Source organism: Pongo abelii, chromosome 15 (assembly GCF_028885655.2).
Source record: "Pongo abelii isolate AG06213 chromosome 15, NHGRI_mPonAbe1-v2.0_pri, whole genome shotgun sequence".
Lineage (NCBI taxonomy): Eukaryota > Metazoa > Chordata > Mammalia > Primates > Hominidae > Pongo > Pongo abelii.
Genome location: NC_072000.2, coordinates 96,830,786 through 96,851,752, shown reverse-complemented (window position 1 = coordinate 96,851,752; position 20,967 = coordinate 96,830,786). Strand labels below are relative to the sequence as shown.

General features: G+C 47.6%; 1 protein-coding gene across 1 annotated transcript in view; it reads right to left on the bottom strand.

Moving 5' to 3' along the window:
- The window catches only part of SLC24A4 (solute carrier family 24 member 4), a 175,615-nt gene that overhangs the window by 20,667 nt on the left and 133,981 nt on the right, over positions 1-20,967 (bottom strand). The window contains exon 12 of the mRNA XM_002825038.6: positions 20,707-20,911. Coding sequence (XP_002825084.5) covers positions 20,707-20,911 — 205 coding nt within the window. The remainder of the gene's footprint in view (positions 1-20,706; positions 20,912-20,967) is intronic.

The following is a 20,967-nucleotide window of genomic DNA, read 5'->3' as shown; positions in this document are numbered from 1 at the left end:
TGGTACACCTGCTTTGGAAAACAGTCTGACGCTTTCTCAAAGAGTTTGACCCAGAAATTCTACACCTAGTTTTACCCAAAAGGAATAAAAACATATGTCCACACAAAAACTTTTACTCAAATGTTCACAGCAGCACTATTTATAACAGCAAAAAATGAAAACAATCCAAATATTAACCAAGTGATGAATGGATAAACAAAATGTGGCATATAAATACAAAGGAATATTATTCAGCCATAAAAAGGAATGAAGTACTGATACATGGCACCACATGGACAAATCTTGTAAACATTATGCAAACTGAAAGAAATCAGACACAAAAGGCTATATATTGATAGATTCCATTTATATAAAATGTCAAGAATAGGAAATTCATAGAGATGGAAAGTAGATTAGTGGTTGCCAGGGGATGGAAGAGAAGAGGAATGGGCAGTGATGCTCATGGGACTATGAAAGTGGGATAATAAAAATATTCTAGAATTATATATTGGTGATGGCTGCACAGCTCTGTGAATATAGCAAAAACCACAAATTAGTTTATAAGGGCAAATTTTATGGCATATAAATTATATCTCAATTTTAAAAATTGCAAAGTAGACTGGCACTAGCTGTGTTTGCTCTGTATTATTTGTGCTAGAATCTTCTTAAATCATTACAAGTATTTTTACTAAAAAAAAAATCAGCTGCTTATAATAATTAGCCAAGAGAATACGGTTAGCTTGAAGTAAGCAAATCCATATGTCTCTTTCTGGATCTTTCTCTAAATACACCTTTCTGTAGCTTGTAGTCCCTGTACAAATGGCCAAAAGTTTTCCTGCCTTGATTGGTTTGTCCAAAATTCTAGGTTCTTCTCTGGTGAGTCCACATCCCAACTCATCTAGGTTGCTGAGGAAGGCCTAAGGCATTTCTAGAATTGACAGAAAACTCCGTATGTAGAGGAAGAATTCGCTTTGGGGAACTGTAACCCTGGACGCTTAAATGCCCAGGAACGTCTTTGCGGGTATATACAAATGCCACAGTAGGAGGATAATTTTCACATGTTCCCAGACACCAAATTGTATGAGGTATTTGTCTTTTTCTTGCCTGCTATGGGTTTTGCATCCGGTTTCAACATCCACCCCATCTGGCCCCACCCACGTGGCCAGTGTCACGGCCCACCATTGTTTCCTAACAAACAGTGCTTCAACTGACCTGTTCCATTGCTATGTTTTTCAACTGTTGGGTGAGATCCAGGAGAGGATGGTGAAATCAATTTAGTGAAGGGCAACCAGCATTTTCTTTTTTAAAAAAGTAGAAAATAGAGTTCCTGTACATAGTGAGAGTTCAGTATTATTCCAGGAAACTGGTTTCCTTTTTATATTTCCAGGTATGTGTATAAAATATTCCTGTAGGTCATGGTCACGGCATGGAAACCTTCCATGGTGCTCGTGCTGGTTTCTGTTCGATTAGGCAATGATTTCTTAAATGACACCATTGCTAGTGCTGTGCAACCCTCTCAACTCCCAGCCTTCCATCTATTTGGCCTCTCTTCAGCCTCCCCAATGTTCTGACTCTTCTGAAAAGCCGTTAACCCCACCAGCCCATGGTGATCTCTCCCTTGTGTAACTGCTTTGGTTTTGAAGAATTTATGAATTATTGAAACTCTACCAAAGTTGACCCACAGCCTTACTACTTGAATCCACCATCTCTACCTCTCCTGGCTGGGTTGCAAACACAGCTGGTAACAGCTCCTGGTGCCTTCTGCACCAGTGTGGACCATACAATTAGCAGGTGGTGGTACACCGTCTTATTCTAACAGCCTGCTCTGCACAATTGGGCATTTTGGTTACTGCCTTGTTACCTAATTGCTCTGCATTCTGAAGCGCAGTGCCCAAAGGTCAAAGACAAGGCAAGCAACATTAAAGGTCTGGCATCTGACCTGGTTCAAATCCAGTTTACTAGCTCATCAGCTGTGGGTCACTGGGGGAGCAGTCCTCATGAGCCTTATTTCCTTACTGTAAAATGGGGGTGACAACAGTACACTGGGGACTTGGGAACATGATACTATTTGTCAATAGAAGAGTCTCAGTAAATGGCACATCTCACCATTACTACCAGGGTATATCAATACAGACACAGTTTCAAATATAGGCCGGGCACGGTGGCTCACGCCTGTAATCCCAGTGCTTTGGGAGGCCAAGGTGGGTGGATCACTTGAGGTCAGGAGTTCGAGACCAGCCTGGCCAACATGGTGAAACCCCGTCTCTACTATATATATACACAAAAATTAGACAGGCGTTGTGGCGGGTGCCTATAAACCCAGCTACTTGGGAGGCTGAGGCAGGAGAATCGCTTGAACCCGGGAGGTGGACGTTGCAGTGAGCAGAGATCACACCATTGCACTCCAGCCTGGGCAATAGAGCAAGACTCTATCTCAAAAGAAAACACCACCACCACCAACAGCAAAACAAATGTGGCATGGAGCTGTCAGCCCAAAGCTTTCAATGTCTGGCTTGGAAGAAAGTCACTTGTATGAGTTCTGAAGCTAGACTGGAAGCCCCTTGCAGGCAGGGGCCTGCTGGATTCTTGCATGGCTGTGGAAGACAGCAGAGCCCCCAGCCCAGCCCCTGACTCATGGCAGAACTCAACACATATTAAATGTATGGGAGGCTACAAGTGCCCCCTCAGAATCAGGAAAAGATAATGTGAACATAACATATTTTTAAAATCCCACATAATGAATGTGATCATCACCATCTGAAAGCTCATTAGCAGCAAAGAAGCCCCACATATTATGCTGATGAAGTTAGATATTTCCTGAACTTATGCCAAGAGACCAGATCACCAGGAAACATTACTGGAATGGAAAAGTTAAGAGAACCCAGTTGCACTTGATCAAGGTGAAGAGGCTTGGACAGCCTTGAAAACTGTCCCGGGCTTTGATGGTGCCTACAGAGGTGCCTGGGTACAACAGTTCTGATTCAGTAAGAATCCCGGGACACCTCTGGCAGAACCAGCCCAGCTCCCCTGATGAGATGGGATCATTTCTCCCAGGCACATTTGTGCTCCTGCCTGTGACTAGCCCAAGGGTAGTTCTAATCAGACTGAGTCAATCAGAGCTTGTCCCTGAGGATGCTGAAATTGGAACCAATTTCGGCGTGCATGTGGCTAAAACTGTGAAATCAAGAGGAGAGGCAGAAGCAGCAGAGCAGCTCTGAAGGTCAGGAGATGAATCAGGGACAGAGGCGAGCATGGGGAGATAGGAGCTGCCCGATCATGTTTCCTGGTTCCAGCTGTCCTGAGACTCATCCGCACCTCTGCCCTGGCTCCAGGAAACACCTCTGTATCTTTCTCATAAAGTCCCCTTTCCTGCTGAAACCAAGATCTAGCTAGTTTTGATACTTGTAACCACAGAATCCTAAGCAATAGAGTTACGAAGACAGAAACAGCAGGGAGGAGCTTTTCAATCCACGCTAGCCAAGAGCATCTCGCTCCTTGGTTTAATTCTGAGCTCATCATGCAATCTCCTGCCCCAGGATTTGGTCTCCCGAGCAGACTTGCCCACCAGGCTGGGCTTGGCCTCCTCATCCTCCAAATAAGAGACTGAGACTAAACCAGTTGTTCTCAAAACCAACTGAACAGCCACATTACCTGGGGTGCTTGTTCACACACAGATTTCTGAGTCCTAGCAATATCCTGAAGGTTCTGCTTTCAAGTCCTTGAGTCCTAAGTTTATGCTCAAATGCACACTGTTTGCCAAACCCACATCGAATGTGTTTTTAAATGTAGCCAGAATTTGTTTTAATCAGGTGTGATAAGATACAGAGGTACAGAAATGATGGTCATGAAAAAAAAGTTTTTGTACTCACAAAAACTAGAAACAGGAGGCAGGGTGTGCCGCATGGGGCCACACAAGGAAGCACCAGTGCTGGTGAGGAGGAACAAGGAGTGAGAGGCAAGCATGGGCAAAAGCCTTTATTGTGGCTTCCATGGGGCAAGGGAGGGTGAGTATGCAGCCTTAGAACTGAGTAACTTCTGCAGGCTGGTGGGAGTGTCAACTAGGACAACCACTATGGAAAACAGTGTGGAGATTCCTTAAAGAACTAAAGGTAGATCTACCATTTCATCCAGCAATCCCACTCCTGGGTAGCTACCCAGAGGAAAAGAAGTCATTATGTGAAAAAGCTACTTGCATACACGTTTATGGCAGCACAATTCGCAATTGCAAAAATGTGGAACCAGCCCAAATGCTCATCAATGAGTGGATAAAGAAACTGTGGTATATACATATGCACATACACACACACACACACACACACACACACACACATATATATGATGGAATACTACTCAGCTATAAAAAGGAATGAATTAATGGCATTCGCAGCAACCTGGATGGGCTTGGGGACTATTATTCTAAGTGAAGTAACTCAAGAATGGAAAACCAAACATCGTATGTTCTCACTCATAAGTGGGAGCTAAGCTATGAGGATCCAAAGGCATAAGAACGATACAGTGGACTTTGGGAACTCGGGGGAAAGGGTGGGAAGGGGTGAGGGATAAAAGATGACAAATTGGGTTCAGTATATACTGCTTGGGTGATGGGTGCACCAAAATCTCACAAATCACCACTAAAGAACTTTCTCATGTAACCAAATACCACCTGTTTCCCCAAAACTTATGGAAATGAAAAATTTAAAAAAAGAGAACTGAATAACTTCAGAGAGCTCTGGGGCTGGAACCTGGTTGTCTGTACCTTGCCCTGGGATGACTAAGGCAGAGAGGAATGTTGCCTCCTGGAGTATAAGAGCCAGATGGAGGAGGCAGTTCAGAGTAGGGCTTTGGATTGATTGCTTTGCACATGAAAGTCATGCTCCCAGCAGGCAGCTGTTTGCTACCTATAAGAACTGAAGGGCCCTGGGAAGGGCAGTTTCTCCCCAGGCAGGGAGGCCTCAGATGCCAGAACACCAAGAATACAGAAAATAAGAACATAGACTTAATACATACTGTTAACTTCATAAAGTGACTTTCACTTTTTGCTAATGTGAATTGGTCTCTCAAGATTTTGGGCAATTCTAGGTTGTAGAGGGCATTCATTGTTCTCATCTGGCTAGCATCCATTCCCCTTTAATGGTAACAGCACGCCAATTTTCCTTTAGGGAACCAACCCTCTATTCCACATTAAATTCATGTAGCTTAGACAGGGGCTGACTCCTTTCCTTGATGTCTGGGTGGGTATGAGAGTCAAGCTTGGCTAATCATGTATTCCATAATATTTAGTGTGTTCATTCCCCATGCTAGGAACTATCCTAGGTACTGGGAATCCAACACAGGACTTCTAGACCTCCTGGTATTATGGGGTTACATAGGCCCTGGGTTGGGTGTGTAATATAACAAGAGTCAACCTTGGGAATTCTGCCAAGAATCACTGCCTCTAATACCCATTGCCCTTTCCTCCTTACTAACAGAACTCTCTTTTCCTTGAGACAGTAGGTTCCCAGCTAAAAATCTTAATTTCCTAGGCTTCCTTGCAGGTAGGGGTGGCTATGGACAGGTCTGGACCACAACATGCAAATTAAAGTCTATTTGGCGGAGCTTCCAGGAAAGTCATTCTCTTCTGGATAAGGAGAAGCAGGCTCCGTAGTATGAGCCTCCTGCTCTTTGTCCTCCTTGTCCCTGCTAGGAGTAGGGAGTCACTGGAGTTGCAGAGGCCAGTGGGCAACCTTGAGGACAAAAGCCACCAGCTGAATATGGACAACAGTAATGGGATACTGATGCTAGAGCTTCAGGATTCCCTACTCTCAGGACTTCTTGTTACATGAGAAAAATAAAATTCTTGAGTTTAAGGCTCTGTCACTTGAGCTTTCTGTTACATGCAGCTGAATGCAATCCTTAACTTAAGAGACAGAGGCACCATCTGTGCATGGGGCTAACCCAGTGGGATGTAAGCTTTGGTGGAGGAAAGCCAACACAGGGATAAAGCCAACCCAGGGGAAAGCAATGCTGAGAGATGGATGGTGTCTTGTCGTTTCCTCTGAACCCTGGGTCCAGCCTTGCCAGAAGGCAGACTTTCTCAGGGAACCTGCCACCACGTGAACTTTTTGGCTTAAACCAGCCTGAATAGAGGTTCTTTAACATTAGGAGTCTGGACTAATTCATGTGTGAAATAATAGAGTTTTGGGGGCCGCAGAGGTGATGGGACAATGCCTATACTGATGGACATTCCCCCCTACACTATTGGGAACCCCTCCTGGCCCCCCACTTCCATCTCGTTGGGTGCAATATTGGAGTGGAATGTTCATCACGGACTCCGATTGACACGCAAACATCAACAAGAGAAAGGAGGGCTGCCGTCATTCCTTTCACTAAGCTCTCAGATTTCTCTTTTGAAGTAGAAAATTACAATTTAATTATGTGAAAAAAAAGTCTTGAAAATGAACTGTAACAAAACAGATGGCTAATCAGGCTGGAGAAAAAAATTAATAACAGATGCAGCTGCTGATGAAAAACCTCAAGCAAATTAATGTGGACAGTGAATGAATTCCACATTCCAATTAAGGGAGTGGTTAACCTGTGGTTTGCGTGGATGCGTGCATCACTGGATGATGTAGAGTAGATTTGCGTGGACCTGGGAGCTCAGAGCACTTATATGACCTGGAGAGCATAGATTCTGAAGCAATGGTTCTCAACTTTGAGTGTAAGTCAGAATCTCCGGAAAGCCTGTTAGATCACCACACTCACAATGATTTGGCAGGACTAGAGAAGAAGGGAGTTCCAAGAATTTGTGTTTCTAACAAGTTCCCAGGTGCTGCTGATGCTGACAGTCCCAGGACCACACTTTGAGGACTACCACTCTAGAATAACTCCAGTTAAAAGCAATTGAGATATAATTAACGTATCATAAAATTCACCCATTTAGAATGTGCAAGCAGGCAGGTTTTAGCATATTCGAAAGTTGTGTAACTATGACCACTATATAATTTCAGAAGATTTTCATCGCTCCAGTGGAAACCCCTAGCCATTAGCGGTCATTCCCATTCCTCATTTCCTCCAGCCTCTGGTAAGCACTAATTAACTTTCTGTCTCTATAGATTTGACTATTCTGGGCGTTCCATATAAATGGAATTGTAACATGGGAGCTTTTGTGTCTGGCTGTCACTGAGCATGTATTTCCTAGGCTCATCCATATTATAGCATCTATCAGTATGCCATTCCTTTTTAGGGCTGAATAATATTCTATTATATGGATATACCACATTTCGTTTATCCATTCTTCACTTTATGGATATTCGAATTGTTCTACTTTTTGGCAATTATGAATAATGCTGCTATGAACTCTTGTGTATAAGTTTGCGTGTGGACATATATTTTCATCCCTCTTAAATACAGAACTAAGAGGGGAATTGTTGGGTCACATGGTGACTCTATGTTTAACTTTTTTTTTTTTTTTTTTGAGATGGAGTCTTGCTCTGTTGCCCAGGCTGGAGTGCAGTGGCGTGATCTAGGCTCACTGCGAGCTCTGCCTCCCGGGTTCACGCCATTCTCCTGCCTCAGCCTCCCGAGTAGCTGGGACTACAGGTGCCCACCACCACGCCCAGCTAATTTTTTTGTATTTTCAGTTGAGACAGGGTTTCACTGTGTTAGCCAGCATGGTCTCGATCTCCTGATCTCGTGATCCGCCCCCCTCGGCCTCCCAAAGTGCTGGGATTACGGGTGTGAGCCACCGCACCTGGCCTATGTTTAACTTTTTGAGGAACTGTCAGGCTGTTTTCCAAAGCAGCAGCACTATTTACATTTCCACCAGCAATGTATGAAGGCTCCAATTTTCCCATCCCCTCACCAGTACTTGTTATTGTCTAACTTTTCTGGATTATACCCATTCTAGTGGGTGTGAAATGGCATCTCATCATGATATCTCATTTAGATTTGCATTTCTCTAACGACTAATGATGTGAGCATCTTTGCATACCGTTATTAGCCATTTGTATAATCTGCTTTGGAGAAATGTCTATTCAAATCTTTTGTCCATTTTCAAATTGGATTGTCTTTTATTGTTGAGTTTTAAGTCACACACACACACACACACACACACACACACACAGAGATACATGATTTGCAAATGTTTTCTCCCATTCTATGGTTAGAAACTGTTGGCTAACACAAGGTCACAAATATGTATACCTATGTTTTCCTCTAAGAGCTTTATATTTTTAGCTACTATATTTAGGTTTTTGTTTCATATTGAGTTCACTTTTGTATATGGTGAGCAGTAGGGATCAGACTTCTTTTCAATGTGGTTATCCAGTTGTCCTAGCACCATTTGTTGAAAAGACTATTATTTCCCCTAGTGAATTATCATTACCCTTGTCAAAAGCTAACTGGCCTGAAATGTAAAGGTGCATTTCAGGACTTCCATTTGTATTTCATTAATCTATATGTCTATCCTTATGCCAGTGCCAGACAATCTTGATTACTCTATCTTTGTAGTAAGTTTTGAAGGCAGAAGTTTGAGTTCTCCAACTTTGTTCTTTTTAAAGACTGTTTTGACTATTCTGGGTCCCCTGCATTTCCATATGAATTTTAGGATCAGCTTGTTTGTCGGTTTCTGCAAAAAAGTCAGCTGGGGTTTTGATAAGGATTGCATTAAATCTGATCAATCTGAGGACTATCATCATTTTTAAAACGTTAAGTCTTCTAACCCTTGAACACAGGACATCTTTCCATTTATTTGATTGTCTTTAATTCTTTCTACAATGTTTTGTAATTCAGTATACAAGTCTTGTACTGCTTTTGCTAAATTTACTCCTAAGTATTTTATTCTTTTAAATCCTATTGTAAATGGTATTACTTAATATCATTTTCAGATTGTTAATGACTAAGGTGTTAAAATACAACTGAATTGTATATATTGATCTCATATCCTGCATGTTTATTAACTCTAATAGTGTTATTTTTGTGTGGGTTCCTTAGGATTTTCTATACACAAGATTATGTCATCCATGAATTCAGAAAGTTTTACTGCTTCCTTTCTCATCTGGGTGCCTGTTTGTTTTTCCTGCCTATTTGCCCTGGCTAGAGCCCTCAGCATAATGTTGAATAGAAGTGGCAAGGCACTACGTCCAGCAGGGCTGGGGGATACTGGGTTTTGCTGCAGCATCAGGACATCCCTGTAAACGTATTTTTAAAAGCCCCCCTTGTAGCATAAGGAAGCTTGTGTGGGCTTCTGTGCTGGCCTGTGAAGATCTGTTGGGTGGGCTTCTGTGCTGGCATGTGAAGATCCACTGGGTGGGCTTCTGTTGCTGGTATTCTGTTCAGGACCCGGATACATGGCCCTACGCAGGCCTTTACCTCCTACTTTTCCTCCCAGCACATGCTGCACTGGCCTGGCTGGAGGGGCAGCATGGAGTGAATTTCTAGGGCCTGGATGGTTCTGTTTGGTCAACACTGTCCCTTGGGCAAGCCACTGCCCCTCTCTGTCCCTCAGCTTCCCACCTTGGACTATAAGAAAACTAGTCTAAAAATTCCCAAGACCCACTTTTAACTCTTGTTTTGCTCCTGATCTTAGGGGAAAGCTTTTAGTCTTTCACCATTAAGTATGATGTTAGCTTTGGGGTTTTTGTTGAGGCCATTAGTCAGGTTGATGAAGTTTCCTTCCATTTCTAAATTTGTGAGTGTTTTTTCATCAAGAAAATGTGTTGGATTTTGTCAAGTGCTTTTTCTGTGTCTATTGGGATGATCATGTGGTTTTATCCTTTACTCTAATAATGTGGTATATATCACATTGATTGGTCTTTGTATGTTGAACCGACCTTGCATTCTTGGAATAAATCCCACTTGGTGAACTCCATTTTATAAAGAGGAAAACCAAGTCCCATGAAGGTTAATGAACTACCCAAAATCTCACATAAGATTAGTGGCAGAGCCACAAACAGACCCTGCTTCCTCAGTCAGTGGCCTCTGTCCTGGCCTTTGTGGGGAGGGACAGAGATGCAGGTGGATGTTGGAGTACCATCAAGGCTGGATTATGAATGACCACCTCACCATTGACCAACATTTGTGTTGTGCCTTACACCTCAGAGGCTGTTTTCACAAATACTCTCTTTGTTCCTCATATGAGCATTGGGGAGTATTTTTCCTATTTCACAGGTAAATAAACTGAAGTTTGGTGAAATTCAGTGACTGACTGAAGCATCATAGACAATGGGAGATAGTATCAGGTCTCAAATGCAGGTCTTCAGAGTCTAAATCCTGGTCCTATGTACTGTACAGCTTGCCCGCCCTCTGAATCCTATTATTTCAGGGCCCATGGAAGTCCCTCTGCTACTTACCAGTGGGCAGGTGTCAACTTTCAGATTAGAGACCCATACTTTTAGCTCATAGATTTGATCTAAACAGAAAAATCCTCCTATGTTTATGTGAAGCACTGAAGTTTTTCCAGTCTCTTCTTCCCTGGGGTGAATAAGCTTTAGAATCTAATTTTAGGTATTTTTATTATTTTTTTGTACCATTAAATTTAGACTTATTAAATTGATTGCCTAAAGGGTACTGCAGCTTTGTGGTAAACAGTAAGCTAGGTACCCAGGTTCAAATCCCAGCTCTGACATATGCCAGCATTAGGATGCTTAGGAAAGCATTTAGCCTCTCTGTATCTCAGTTTTCTCATTTATAAAATGGGGATAACAAGAATCTCCACCCCTCTGTGCTACTGTGAGACTGAAAATGAGCCAACAAACATGACGTGTTTAGAACAGTGCTTGGTGCAGAGTCAGCACTCTAATTCCAGCTACTGCTGATATTAACCATGTTAGCTTCCACTTGCTGAGTACCTACTATTGTCAGCACTGGGACGGGTTGTTTTACAGAGACTAGAACAAGCTCAGAGAGGTCAGGTAACTTGTCCAAGGTCACAAAGCTAGAAGTGGCAGACTCAGGACTCAATTCCATGGATGTCCAGTGCTAAGGCCTCTTAGCGACACTGTCCTACCTCCTGCAGGGCGGGTTTTGATGACCCTCAGGGCGTTAGAGGGGCAAAGAGAAGCCCAATAGAAAGCAGAAGAGGTCAAGACCTGCTGTTGAACTGAGCTGTCACACTAAGGTTTGTGGGGAAGGGGAAGAATGAAAGGGACAATGTGAGGAAAAACATCAGGTATCAGCAAAGTCAGAGGCAGGCCCAGCTGAGTGCCACTCACAGGTGTAGGTTGTCTGGGCTGGGGGTGGTGCAGAGATACCAAAGGCCCAGGAAGAGATGCCTCCCTGGCAGCACTGCATAAAGGCCTGGAAAGCTCTCAGGCGTCGGGCGGGGGGGCCTTCCCAAGGGAGGCAGCCTTGGCTTGGTCTCCCTCTCACACAGGCACAGTCAAGTGACACGGGGACCCTGTGTATGCTTCCTCACCGAAGCAGCTGCCCTCATGGGGAGGGAAGGAGCGGAGCTGCAGACCAGGCTCTGTCAGTCAAGGGAGAAGCCAGGCCCAGAGTTCCCTGGGCTGGTGCCAATCCCAGGGACCCCATTCCAGGGACCCTGGGCCCAGCACTGCAGACACTCCCACAGCCCCCACCCTGAGGCTCTGTGGCTGCTTTGCAACTGGATGTAAATGGGTCCCAGAGCTGGAAGGATGTCAGGGTTGGTGCACCAGCTCCCTCATTCTAAAGATGACCTGACGTTACAGCCCGCTTTGCATCTCACCGCAGGGATCTCAAGGCTTCTGACAAAGTTGTCCTGTCCCATTACTCTTGATGGTGTGGCACTAAGGGCGGCATTAATCTCTCTGGGCCTCCATGTCCTCACCTGTGAGACAGTGATAACTGTCCCTGCCCATCCACTTCAAGGACCCCTGGGCAGATGAAAGAAATGCAAAAAGCACCAAGCATATTGCCCTGCCTCTGAAGGCCTCACCTTGAATTTGGAGGCCCTGGGGAGCATTAAATTGAGGCTGCATCAGACAGACACCAACAGAATCAGGGAACACGTTGTTGGCGCTCCACCCTGCTGGCAAGGCCTTCTCTGCTAAGCCTTCAGGAAAACCACCAATGGCAGGGTGAAGCCGTCCCGGTTCTCCGTATTTGCACACCATACGGCCCCAGCAGCCGGCCTCCTCCCTTCCTTTCCTTCCGGCTGCCCCATGCATTCCAGCACAGACGCTGCAACTCAGGACTGGGCCCTTCTGGCTAAAGTCAACAGAGGAAGCAGTCAGAGGACAGCTCCTTGGGGTCTGGCAGAACTAGGGTGCCAGCCCTGATCGTGGTACCGATTCACCTTTGGGAGGCTTCCTGAGCCCGTTTTCTCTTCCGGGAAATGGGGATACCATAAATACCAGCTACCCAGCAGGGCTGCCATGGACACTCTAAGTACTGAATAGAAGATGTCAGGCACGGTGCTGGGGCTAGAGCAGGTGCTTGCTGGGGGACACTCTGCTGTGTAGCTGTTGGCTGGGGCCTTGCCCTCCTTCGCCTCCCCTAGAAGGCTCTAAAAGCTGCACAGGTGTCTTGGCAGCTCTTGGGTCTGGTCCATGTGAAGACATCGTTAAGATGGCTTCACTGCTTTTCTTCAGCTTCACTACAATGTCCGTGTAAGGGGACGTGTGGAGCGTGACATCCTCGGCAGCCCCCATATTCCAGCCTCCTTCCAGTGTATCTGCAGAGGCTGGAAAGCTAAAGGTGACATCTCCCAGAAGTTAAAGTTCTGGATTCAAATTAGGTCTCTGATTTGAAAAGCAGAATTGCGGTGAGGCTGGACTGACCACCTTCCTGCTACTGTCCAGCAGGGCTGAGGGATGCTGGGTTTTGCTACAGCATCAGCACACCCCTGTAAACTTATTTTTAAAAATCCCCCTTTTAGCATAAGGAGGCTTGTGTGGGCTTCTGTTGCTGGCATGTGCAGATCTGCTGGGTGGGCTTTCGTTGCTGGCATTCTTGTTCAGGACCCTGACACGTGGTCCCCGGCAGGTCTTTATCTCCCCACTCCCAGCATGTACTATATTGGCCCGGCTGGAGGGGTGGCACGGAGTGGATTTTCAGGGCAGGTGGCCTGGATGCCTGGATCTGTCTGGTCAAGACTGTCCCTTGGGCAAGCCGCTGGTCCTCTCCGGTTCTCAGTTTCCCACTTTGGAATATAAGAAGGCCAGTCTAAAAATTCCCAAGATCCCTCTAGTATTCAGAGTCTGTTTACTGCTAACCACAGAAAACTTAAAAGAATATTGCTTTCATTTCGATAAAAAATACTGAGCTTTCTTTTCTACGAGGCTCTATTTGGTCTTTTAAAAAACCCACTCATAGCCAAAAAGTGGAAACCACTCAAATGCCTATCAACTGATGAATGGATAAAATGTGGTATTCATGATCCATACAATGGAATATTCAGCCATAAAAAGGAATGAAGTACCAACACATAGTACAGTGTGGACGGACCTTGAAAACATCATGTTAGGTGAAGGAAGCCAGTCACAAAAAGCCACAAACTGCATGATCCTCTTTATATGAAATATTCAGAATCGATAAGTCCAAAGACATAAGAAGTCGGTTAGTGTTTGCTAGGGGGTCGGGGGAGGTGGGAAGGGCAGTTATGGGTAAGGGGTGCCTTTTGGGGTGTTGGAAATGTTCAGAAACTGATGTTGATGATGATCCCACAATTTTGTGACTATACTAAAAGCCACTGAATTGTACACTTTAAAGGAATGAATATTATGGTAAGTGAAAAAGACCTGTTATATGAAAAAATAAGGACGCTCAGCCAGGTTTGGTTCTAATTTGTCTGAGAATTGATACCTCTGTGCGCACAGAGTGACTGAAAAGGAAGCTCCTTTAAAATTCTGACCTTGACTTATGAGACAGTCAATCGAATGTGCAATTTCTCTGGTAGCTTCCGAGACCAAGGTAAGAACAAAATCATTTTCGCTATAAAGTGCTGTGTGTCTCTGGGGGCCTGGAACAGACTAGAACTGTGTATGGAACTGCACATGTAAATGAGCCCACAGCATCTCCAGTTCCTGCACTGCTGTCACCAACGTGCCGAGACGCTAAGAGGAAAGGACAGGAAGGCGGAGTGTTAGAGAGTTCCATTTCTGCAGTGCCGCCTTCTGAGCTTAAAAGGACCACAAAGACCTCTCTCCTCCCCACCAGTAGAGCCCTCTCAAGAGCTATTTAAAACTGAAGAAGATGGGGGTGGATGGGGAGAAAAGCTCTAAAAGCTTCCAGAAATCTTCCGATTGCCTGTTCTGGGTTTTGCTATAATAACAGAAGAGAAGGCTGGGTGGTACCATCTGAGCCCTGAAAAGAGCATGTGAGATTCCAAAGGCCCTTAATTCAACCCAATTCAACACAGTTTACTCAACACACACACAAATTATTTGGCACCCTGCACACACACTAGAAAACTAGCATCCCAGACACAGGAAACCAATTCCCTTACGAGCTCCCAAGAAAAGGAGAGCAAAGAGTCCCTTGGTTGGGTGGTAGTGTTGTCCCCTAAGCACCTCTGGGGTCTGGGGTCAGAAGGCCATTGTGTAAATCCCAGCTCCGCCCCTTCATCCTGTATGACCCTGGGCAACTCAGCCTCTCTGTGCCTCAGTTTCTTCACCTGTGAAATGGGAACAATAACATTATCCACCTCCCTAGGGTTTTAATGGGTTTAATGACTTAATATGTATAAAGCACCCTGTCTCGGCTGGGCATGGTGGCTCACGCCTATAATCCCAGCACTATGGGAGGCCGAGGTGGGTGGATCACTTGAGGTCAGGAGTTCGAGACCAGCCTGGCCAACATGGTGAAACCTTGTCTACTAAAAATACAAAAATTAGCCAGGCATGGTGGTATGCGTCTGTAATCCCAGTACTTGGGAGGCTGAGGCAGGAGAATTGCTTGAACCCAGGAAGTGGAGGTTGCAGTGAGCGGAGATCGTGCCACTGCACTCCAGCCTGGAAGACAGGGTGAGAGTCTGTCTCAAAAAATAAATAAATAAATGAAAATAAAATAAAGCACCCTGTCTGGCCCAGAGTAAGTACTTAGTGCGTTTTACCTCCTGTTACTGTTCTAAGAACTTCCAAGGGCCTGGACGTTTGTGAAACACACACTTATCCCGTGGTTTCTTCACTGAGAGGAGCCAAATTGCATCGCAGGCCGAGGGTACATACCTAAGGCCATGTGCTGGCTTCATGACAGCTCTGAGCTGGTGCTTTGGGACTCTGCTCCCGGCTGGACCAGATCTTGAGGGTATTCACAGCTCGGGAAGCACAGAGTAGAAAAGTGACTCCCTACACAATGGCTGTGTGACTCAGGAAGCCCCACAGCCTCTCTGAGCCTGTTTCCGCCTCTATAAATGAGGATAATATTCCTCCCTCACAAAGCAGCTGTGAAGATTAAATGAAAGTGCCTGGAATGAAGAGGCAGTACTCAGTGGATAGTGTCTGGTGCTCGGGGTAGAAAGCCGGCTCATTGCACCTGCAGAGCTGCTGGGTGACCATGGGCAATCACTTACCTCTCTGTGCTTCCCCTTCCTTCTCTGTAAAGTGGAGATAAGAAGCATCCCTACCTCGTTCTGTGGCAAGGCATGAATGAGGGGATACATGTAAAGCTCTTAGAAAAGGGCATGGCACACAGATGCCCCATGAGATCCTGCCATGAACTGAATTATTCCTCCCCCTACCTGCCTCCATATTCATATGTTGCAGTGTATTCGTGACTGTATTCGGAGATAGAGCTTTTAGGAGGTAATTAAGGTCCTAAGAGTGGGGTCCTAATTCAATAGTGGCCTCAGAAGAAGAGGAAGAGAGAGATCTCCCTCCACATGCATGCACCAAACAAACAAACAAACAAGGCCACGTGAACAAAAAGGCAGCTGTCTCCAAGTCAGGAAGAGGGACACAGAACCCAACCATGCTGGCACCCTGATCTCAGACTTGCAGCCTCTAGAAATGTGAGAAAATACATTTCCGTTGTTTAAGCTGCTTCGTCGGTGACATTCTGTTAGGACGGCCCGAGCTGACTAATATAAGAATTACAGAGCAATAGAATTCCCCATCTCCTGCTTAGTGCCTGACATACGGCAAGTCCCCAGTAGCTGTTTGTTGGCTGCTATAATAAAAGTGGCCACGAAGGCCAGCGTCCTGGTAAGAACAATGTGATTTCCTTGCCGTTATGGGGGCAGGAGAGTCCTGTTGGCGGGCCAGGGAGCAGCCTCAGCAGGCTTGCAAGATCCCCCAGACTATGCGCCAGAACAAGCAAACAAGCTGCACCAGGAGACTTTCCCAGCTGGGCTGCGGCTCAGGGTCATTGCCAGCCGTTTCGGGGCAGTGCCAGCACTGCAGACCATGGTTTCCATGGGAGAAAGCGCCTCTTCCTCTTCTTCCCCTGACCCACACCCACTCCTGGGAGGCCTAATTACCCGGCTCCGTGGTCTAAAATGGGAAGAGTTTGCCTGTATTGGGTGTCCACCTGTAAATCCACCATCAGGCCAGGTGGGCACCAAAGCCGGGTCCTGCTGATGCTGCTGGGCTCCACCCCGGCAGTCCCAGTGACCCCTCATCTGGGGTCAGTGAGGAGGGAGCAGGCTGTGGCCTCCCACCCCCCCACCCCCCCCACTTATCAGCTGTATGCTAGGGGTGTGAGACAATGTATAAAGAACATCGTGTGGTCATCTGCTCAGATGTGCTCTGCAAGCCTGGAAGCTCTCAGAGGGCAGGGACCATGGCTGTCCTGTTCCTACCCGATCCACAAAGCCCAGAACAGAGCCTAGGCCCTAACTATTTACTAACTGAGAGGATCATCTTGTCTGCAAAGTGCCTGAAGCCCAGACCTGGCACATAACGGATGCCTGGTACACGATAATTCCCTCTCCTTGAGCCCTGGAATGACCAATCGTCCCAGGCCCCCAGGGATTCTGGAACCTATGATCTTTCTAGAACACTGTAGTCCCAAAAGGAGAGGGTAACAGAAGCCACATGGTTAAAGCACACTAGGATTCACACTAATATTTGCTGAGCACCTGCTGTGTGCCAGACACAGTGCACAGACCTTGACTAAAGTATCTGATTTGCTACTCAGATCAATCCTGGGAGGTAGGTACCGTCACCTGCCACTTTGTGGATGAGGAATGGAGGTTTAGGGAGGTGAAGGAGCTTGCCCAGACTCACCCTGCTGGTGAGTGGCAGAACTGAGATTTGAACCCAGGACTCCTGGACTCCAGAGCCGGCCTCCCAGCTTGTCCTTCACAACACATAACAGCTGCACATCGGCACGGGGCTAGACTCATTCCTTGACACCCGAAGCTATGCTGGTTCCGAGCTCACCAGCAGGGTGACTTCTCCCTCTTCCCGTGGCCCCTGGCCCTGTGATTCCTCCCCTGGTCCTGTGATTCCTTCCAGCGCCCCAGCTTTGGAAAACGCCAGCTGCATCCACCCCTAAGAAACACCCTCAAAGCCATCCTGCAGCCCCAGGCCACTGTGAAACCTGAACAAGGGGTGGGTGGGGTGAGGTGGGTGGTGGCAGGGCCAGGAGCTGGATACAGGGCTTTTCTGTCGGGGGAGGAGTCTCACTGACTTGTTCCAATTTCCTGTTAACCTCTGCCTACCCCAGGCCTCAATTTTCCTAGGCAGCTGTACACACCTAAACGAGCAGCAGCTGTACAACTCCGTTCCCACCGCCTGCTCCTCACAGGGGAAAGGGAGGAAGGAGAAAAGGAAGCCATTTGTGGTTTCCAGGGACAACACCTGGAAACACATCCGCAGACGCACAAAGGAGGTTTCCCCTAGGATGCAGGAAGCTGAGGCCCGTTCCTGAGGGCAGGGAGGACACTCGCACAGAGGAAGCGTGTGGAACTTGGCTCAGGGATACACGGAGCCCAGGGGAACAGCCTGGAGCCTCTGGCTTGAGGAAGAAGGCAGGCCGCTATCTAGCAGGAAGTCCTGCCCCCAAGCAAGGGCAGAGCCCCTCAGAGGAGGACTCAGGGGTGCAGAGAACCTGGGAGCCGGGAGGACCCAGGAACTATCTGGTTCCAGCCCTTGCAAGACAGCTGCATTCTAAGCCTCTGACCCTGGGAAGTGACCTGTCCAGAGGCCGCACAGCCACTTCTCCATGGAACAGCAGCTCCCAGTACAAGGACAAGGCGAAGGTGTGGCTGGTCCAGGGTCCTCCCTGCACAATCCTGTCAAACTCTGGGCTTAAGGAATGGGAAGATGAGGCATCCTCACCTATAGCTGACTTGCTTAGGTAAGGATGACCAAAACGGGCACATCCCTTCCCCTGGTTTTCCTGCAGTGCCTGGACAGTGGACAGCCTTGATACCAGGATTCAGGCGAAGTGGCCAGTGCAGGGCAGTGGTGGCTCTGGCCCCCTCAGGCCCCACATCTGCAAAATGGGGATTCTTCCACCCACTTCAAGGGGTGGAGAAGGGGCACATAGAACTCTCCAGACGGCAAGTCGCTCCTCCTCGCCCTAACCCTCATAAGCTAGGCTGTTTCCTGGACTGTGGTTGCATCTCCCTCAATGCAGCCTGCTCTGGCACTCTGGCCCTCCCTGGCATCTGGTCTCCAGGCCCCAAAGAACCAAAATTCCTTCAGTGACTGCAACTCTGACCTTTCCCCAGTCCCACGTGGACACAGGAGGGAAAGTGAGCTGGGGGTGCGATAACTTGGGGCTGTAAGGGCTGGCCAGGGCTCGAATCATGGCCTGTGCCTGGACCTTCTGTGAATACGGGGCCCATCCTGGTTCATCACTGTGAGCTGGTTCTCTGGGTGGACACACTGCCCTCCCAGCACCCTGCCACGTAGAAATCTTCCCTCACTTGGCACGTCCAAACAGGTAATCTAGGAAGGAGACCTAGGATCTGGAGACCACCCCTCCTGCTCTTCATGTCCCATACACAGCCCTGGTGGCTGAGTTGACCCAAGCATGGCGTGACCTCTCTCCCCACCAGCCAGACTGGCCGAGCAGGGCCCCTGTTCCCCACAGAGCAGGTGGGCAGGTGTGTGGGCATGCCAGGGAAGCGTTTGAGACGGGCCAAGACACCAATCCCCTCGGCCTTCTGGTCAGCAGAAGAGACCTGGGAGGCCTGAACCCCTGGGCTGGGCTCCTCTATGACCCCAGTCAGGGAACACATTTCATTTCTGAGTCTGCCCTTAATGTGAAGAAAGCCTGGGAGGTGTTGGCCAGCAATTCTGAACCCAGCCAGCTCCCAGGAAGCAAAGGGAGAGGGTTTGAAAATGCAGATCCCCAGGCCCTGCTCCAGGCTCTGGAATGTTCAGGTTCAGAACCAGGCCTGGCATTTTGGGAGGAGCCCCTGGATAGCTGCAATGAGCATGCCCTGGAATCTCTCTAACCCAGAAACTCCAGGGAAGCTCCGTGATCCTAAATGAAGCCTGCATCTTCATGCCGAAGCATGAAAGCAGAGGGCAGGGCACCCCAGCCTGCCAGGCCCACACCACCTACTGCAGGCAGGTATTCCCATCAAGACGGAACAAGAGGCAGGACAGCCTCTGGCCCTCCAGAGTCACCTCCCAAGTCAGGTGCTCAGTGAGCCTGATGTTAAACACAGAATTCTTTTCAGAAAACATCAAGTTCTGGACTTGAAAGTTCTGGAATCTTGCCTCCTTTCAGGATGGTGGACACCAGGAAAAATGCCTCCAAGAATGGGGCCAAACAGCTTAGCTCGGGCCTTGGTTTTCCACTGAGGACTCCAGAGGACCTCACGGAAGGCTTAGTTAAAGACGAAGACAGGTGGGGTGGGTCCTGGGATCCTCTCACACACGAACGCCTAGATTCATTCATTTGACAGAAGCCTACTAAGCCCCTACTATGTGGCCAGTCCTGGGTACTGGGGATGCAGATAAATGCAGTATACAAAAGTATCTGCTTTGTGGAGCTGACAGTTTAGGCAGGGCAAGAGACACAAGAAAAAGATAAAATATTTTAAATGCAGTAGTCAGGGAAGGTCACAACGAAAAGGTGACATTTAAGCAGAGACCTGAAGAAGGTGAGGAAGTGGCCATGTGGATACCTGGGGAAACTGCATTCCAGCAAAAGGCAGGTGCAAAGGTCCTGGGGCAGGTGCGCACCTGGTGTGTTCTAGGAATGACAGTGAGGAGGCCGCTGTGGCTGGAGCAGGGGCCAGGAGAGGGAGAAGAACAGGAGCTGAGGTCAGTAGGAGTCAGCAGTCAGATGACATGGGGCCTCGCAGGTCAGACTCCAAGTGAGATGGGAGGACCCTGGAGGGCTTGCTGCAGAGCCTCAGTCTGATCAGACTTATTTATAGGTAGGAGATATCTTCAAATACACAAGGTATGACTGTCTAAGGATCATTTGTGGCCTTAGAATCTCCTGTCCCAGCAAATAAAGAGATGCATAGGCAAAATGGCCTGCTGCAAGGGCCAAGAGAGTGCAGGAATGTCCCTAAAAATAACACTGTAGACTGATTTTCCTTAGCACAAAAGATCGACTGCCCTGAACATTTAAGTGTGGTCACTAGGGGTCACTGGTGCTCCCCAGGCCTCCAGCCACCCTGCTCTCTGGCCCAAGACTCTTGCTGCACTTGGTAGTGCCCACATCCCACTGCAGCTCTAACCCAAAGTTCAGTACTGAGGACAGATTCGCCTCCTAAGCATTCCAGTGACCTAATATCGACCCTTTGCACCAGCCCTCTGCCGCCCTTACAGGTCCACGCCTCCATCCTGAAGACCTGGGCTTGGTCCTAATGGAGCCCCCAAAAATGTAGCCCGAGAATCCAGTACCCCCAGAACTCACCCGGCATGGAGAAGGGGGACAGGAAGTCGGCCTCCACTGGCTCTGGCTCCGGCGGTGGTGGCTGTGGCGGTGGCTGCTGCTCCTGATTCTGCTGAGGGTCTTCGGGGTTTTCCACAGGAACATTCCCGTTCTCAATGTTCTCGTGTCTCCCGTTTTGAAGCGGCTTGCTGCTCACACCGTTGGCCGAGTTGATCAGTCTCTGCCGCTATGTGGACAGGAGGCAAGATGGACACCAAGGCGTGTGATAAAGCATCGTGCTAT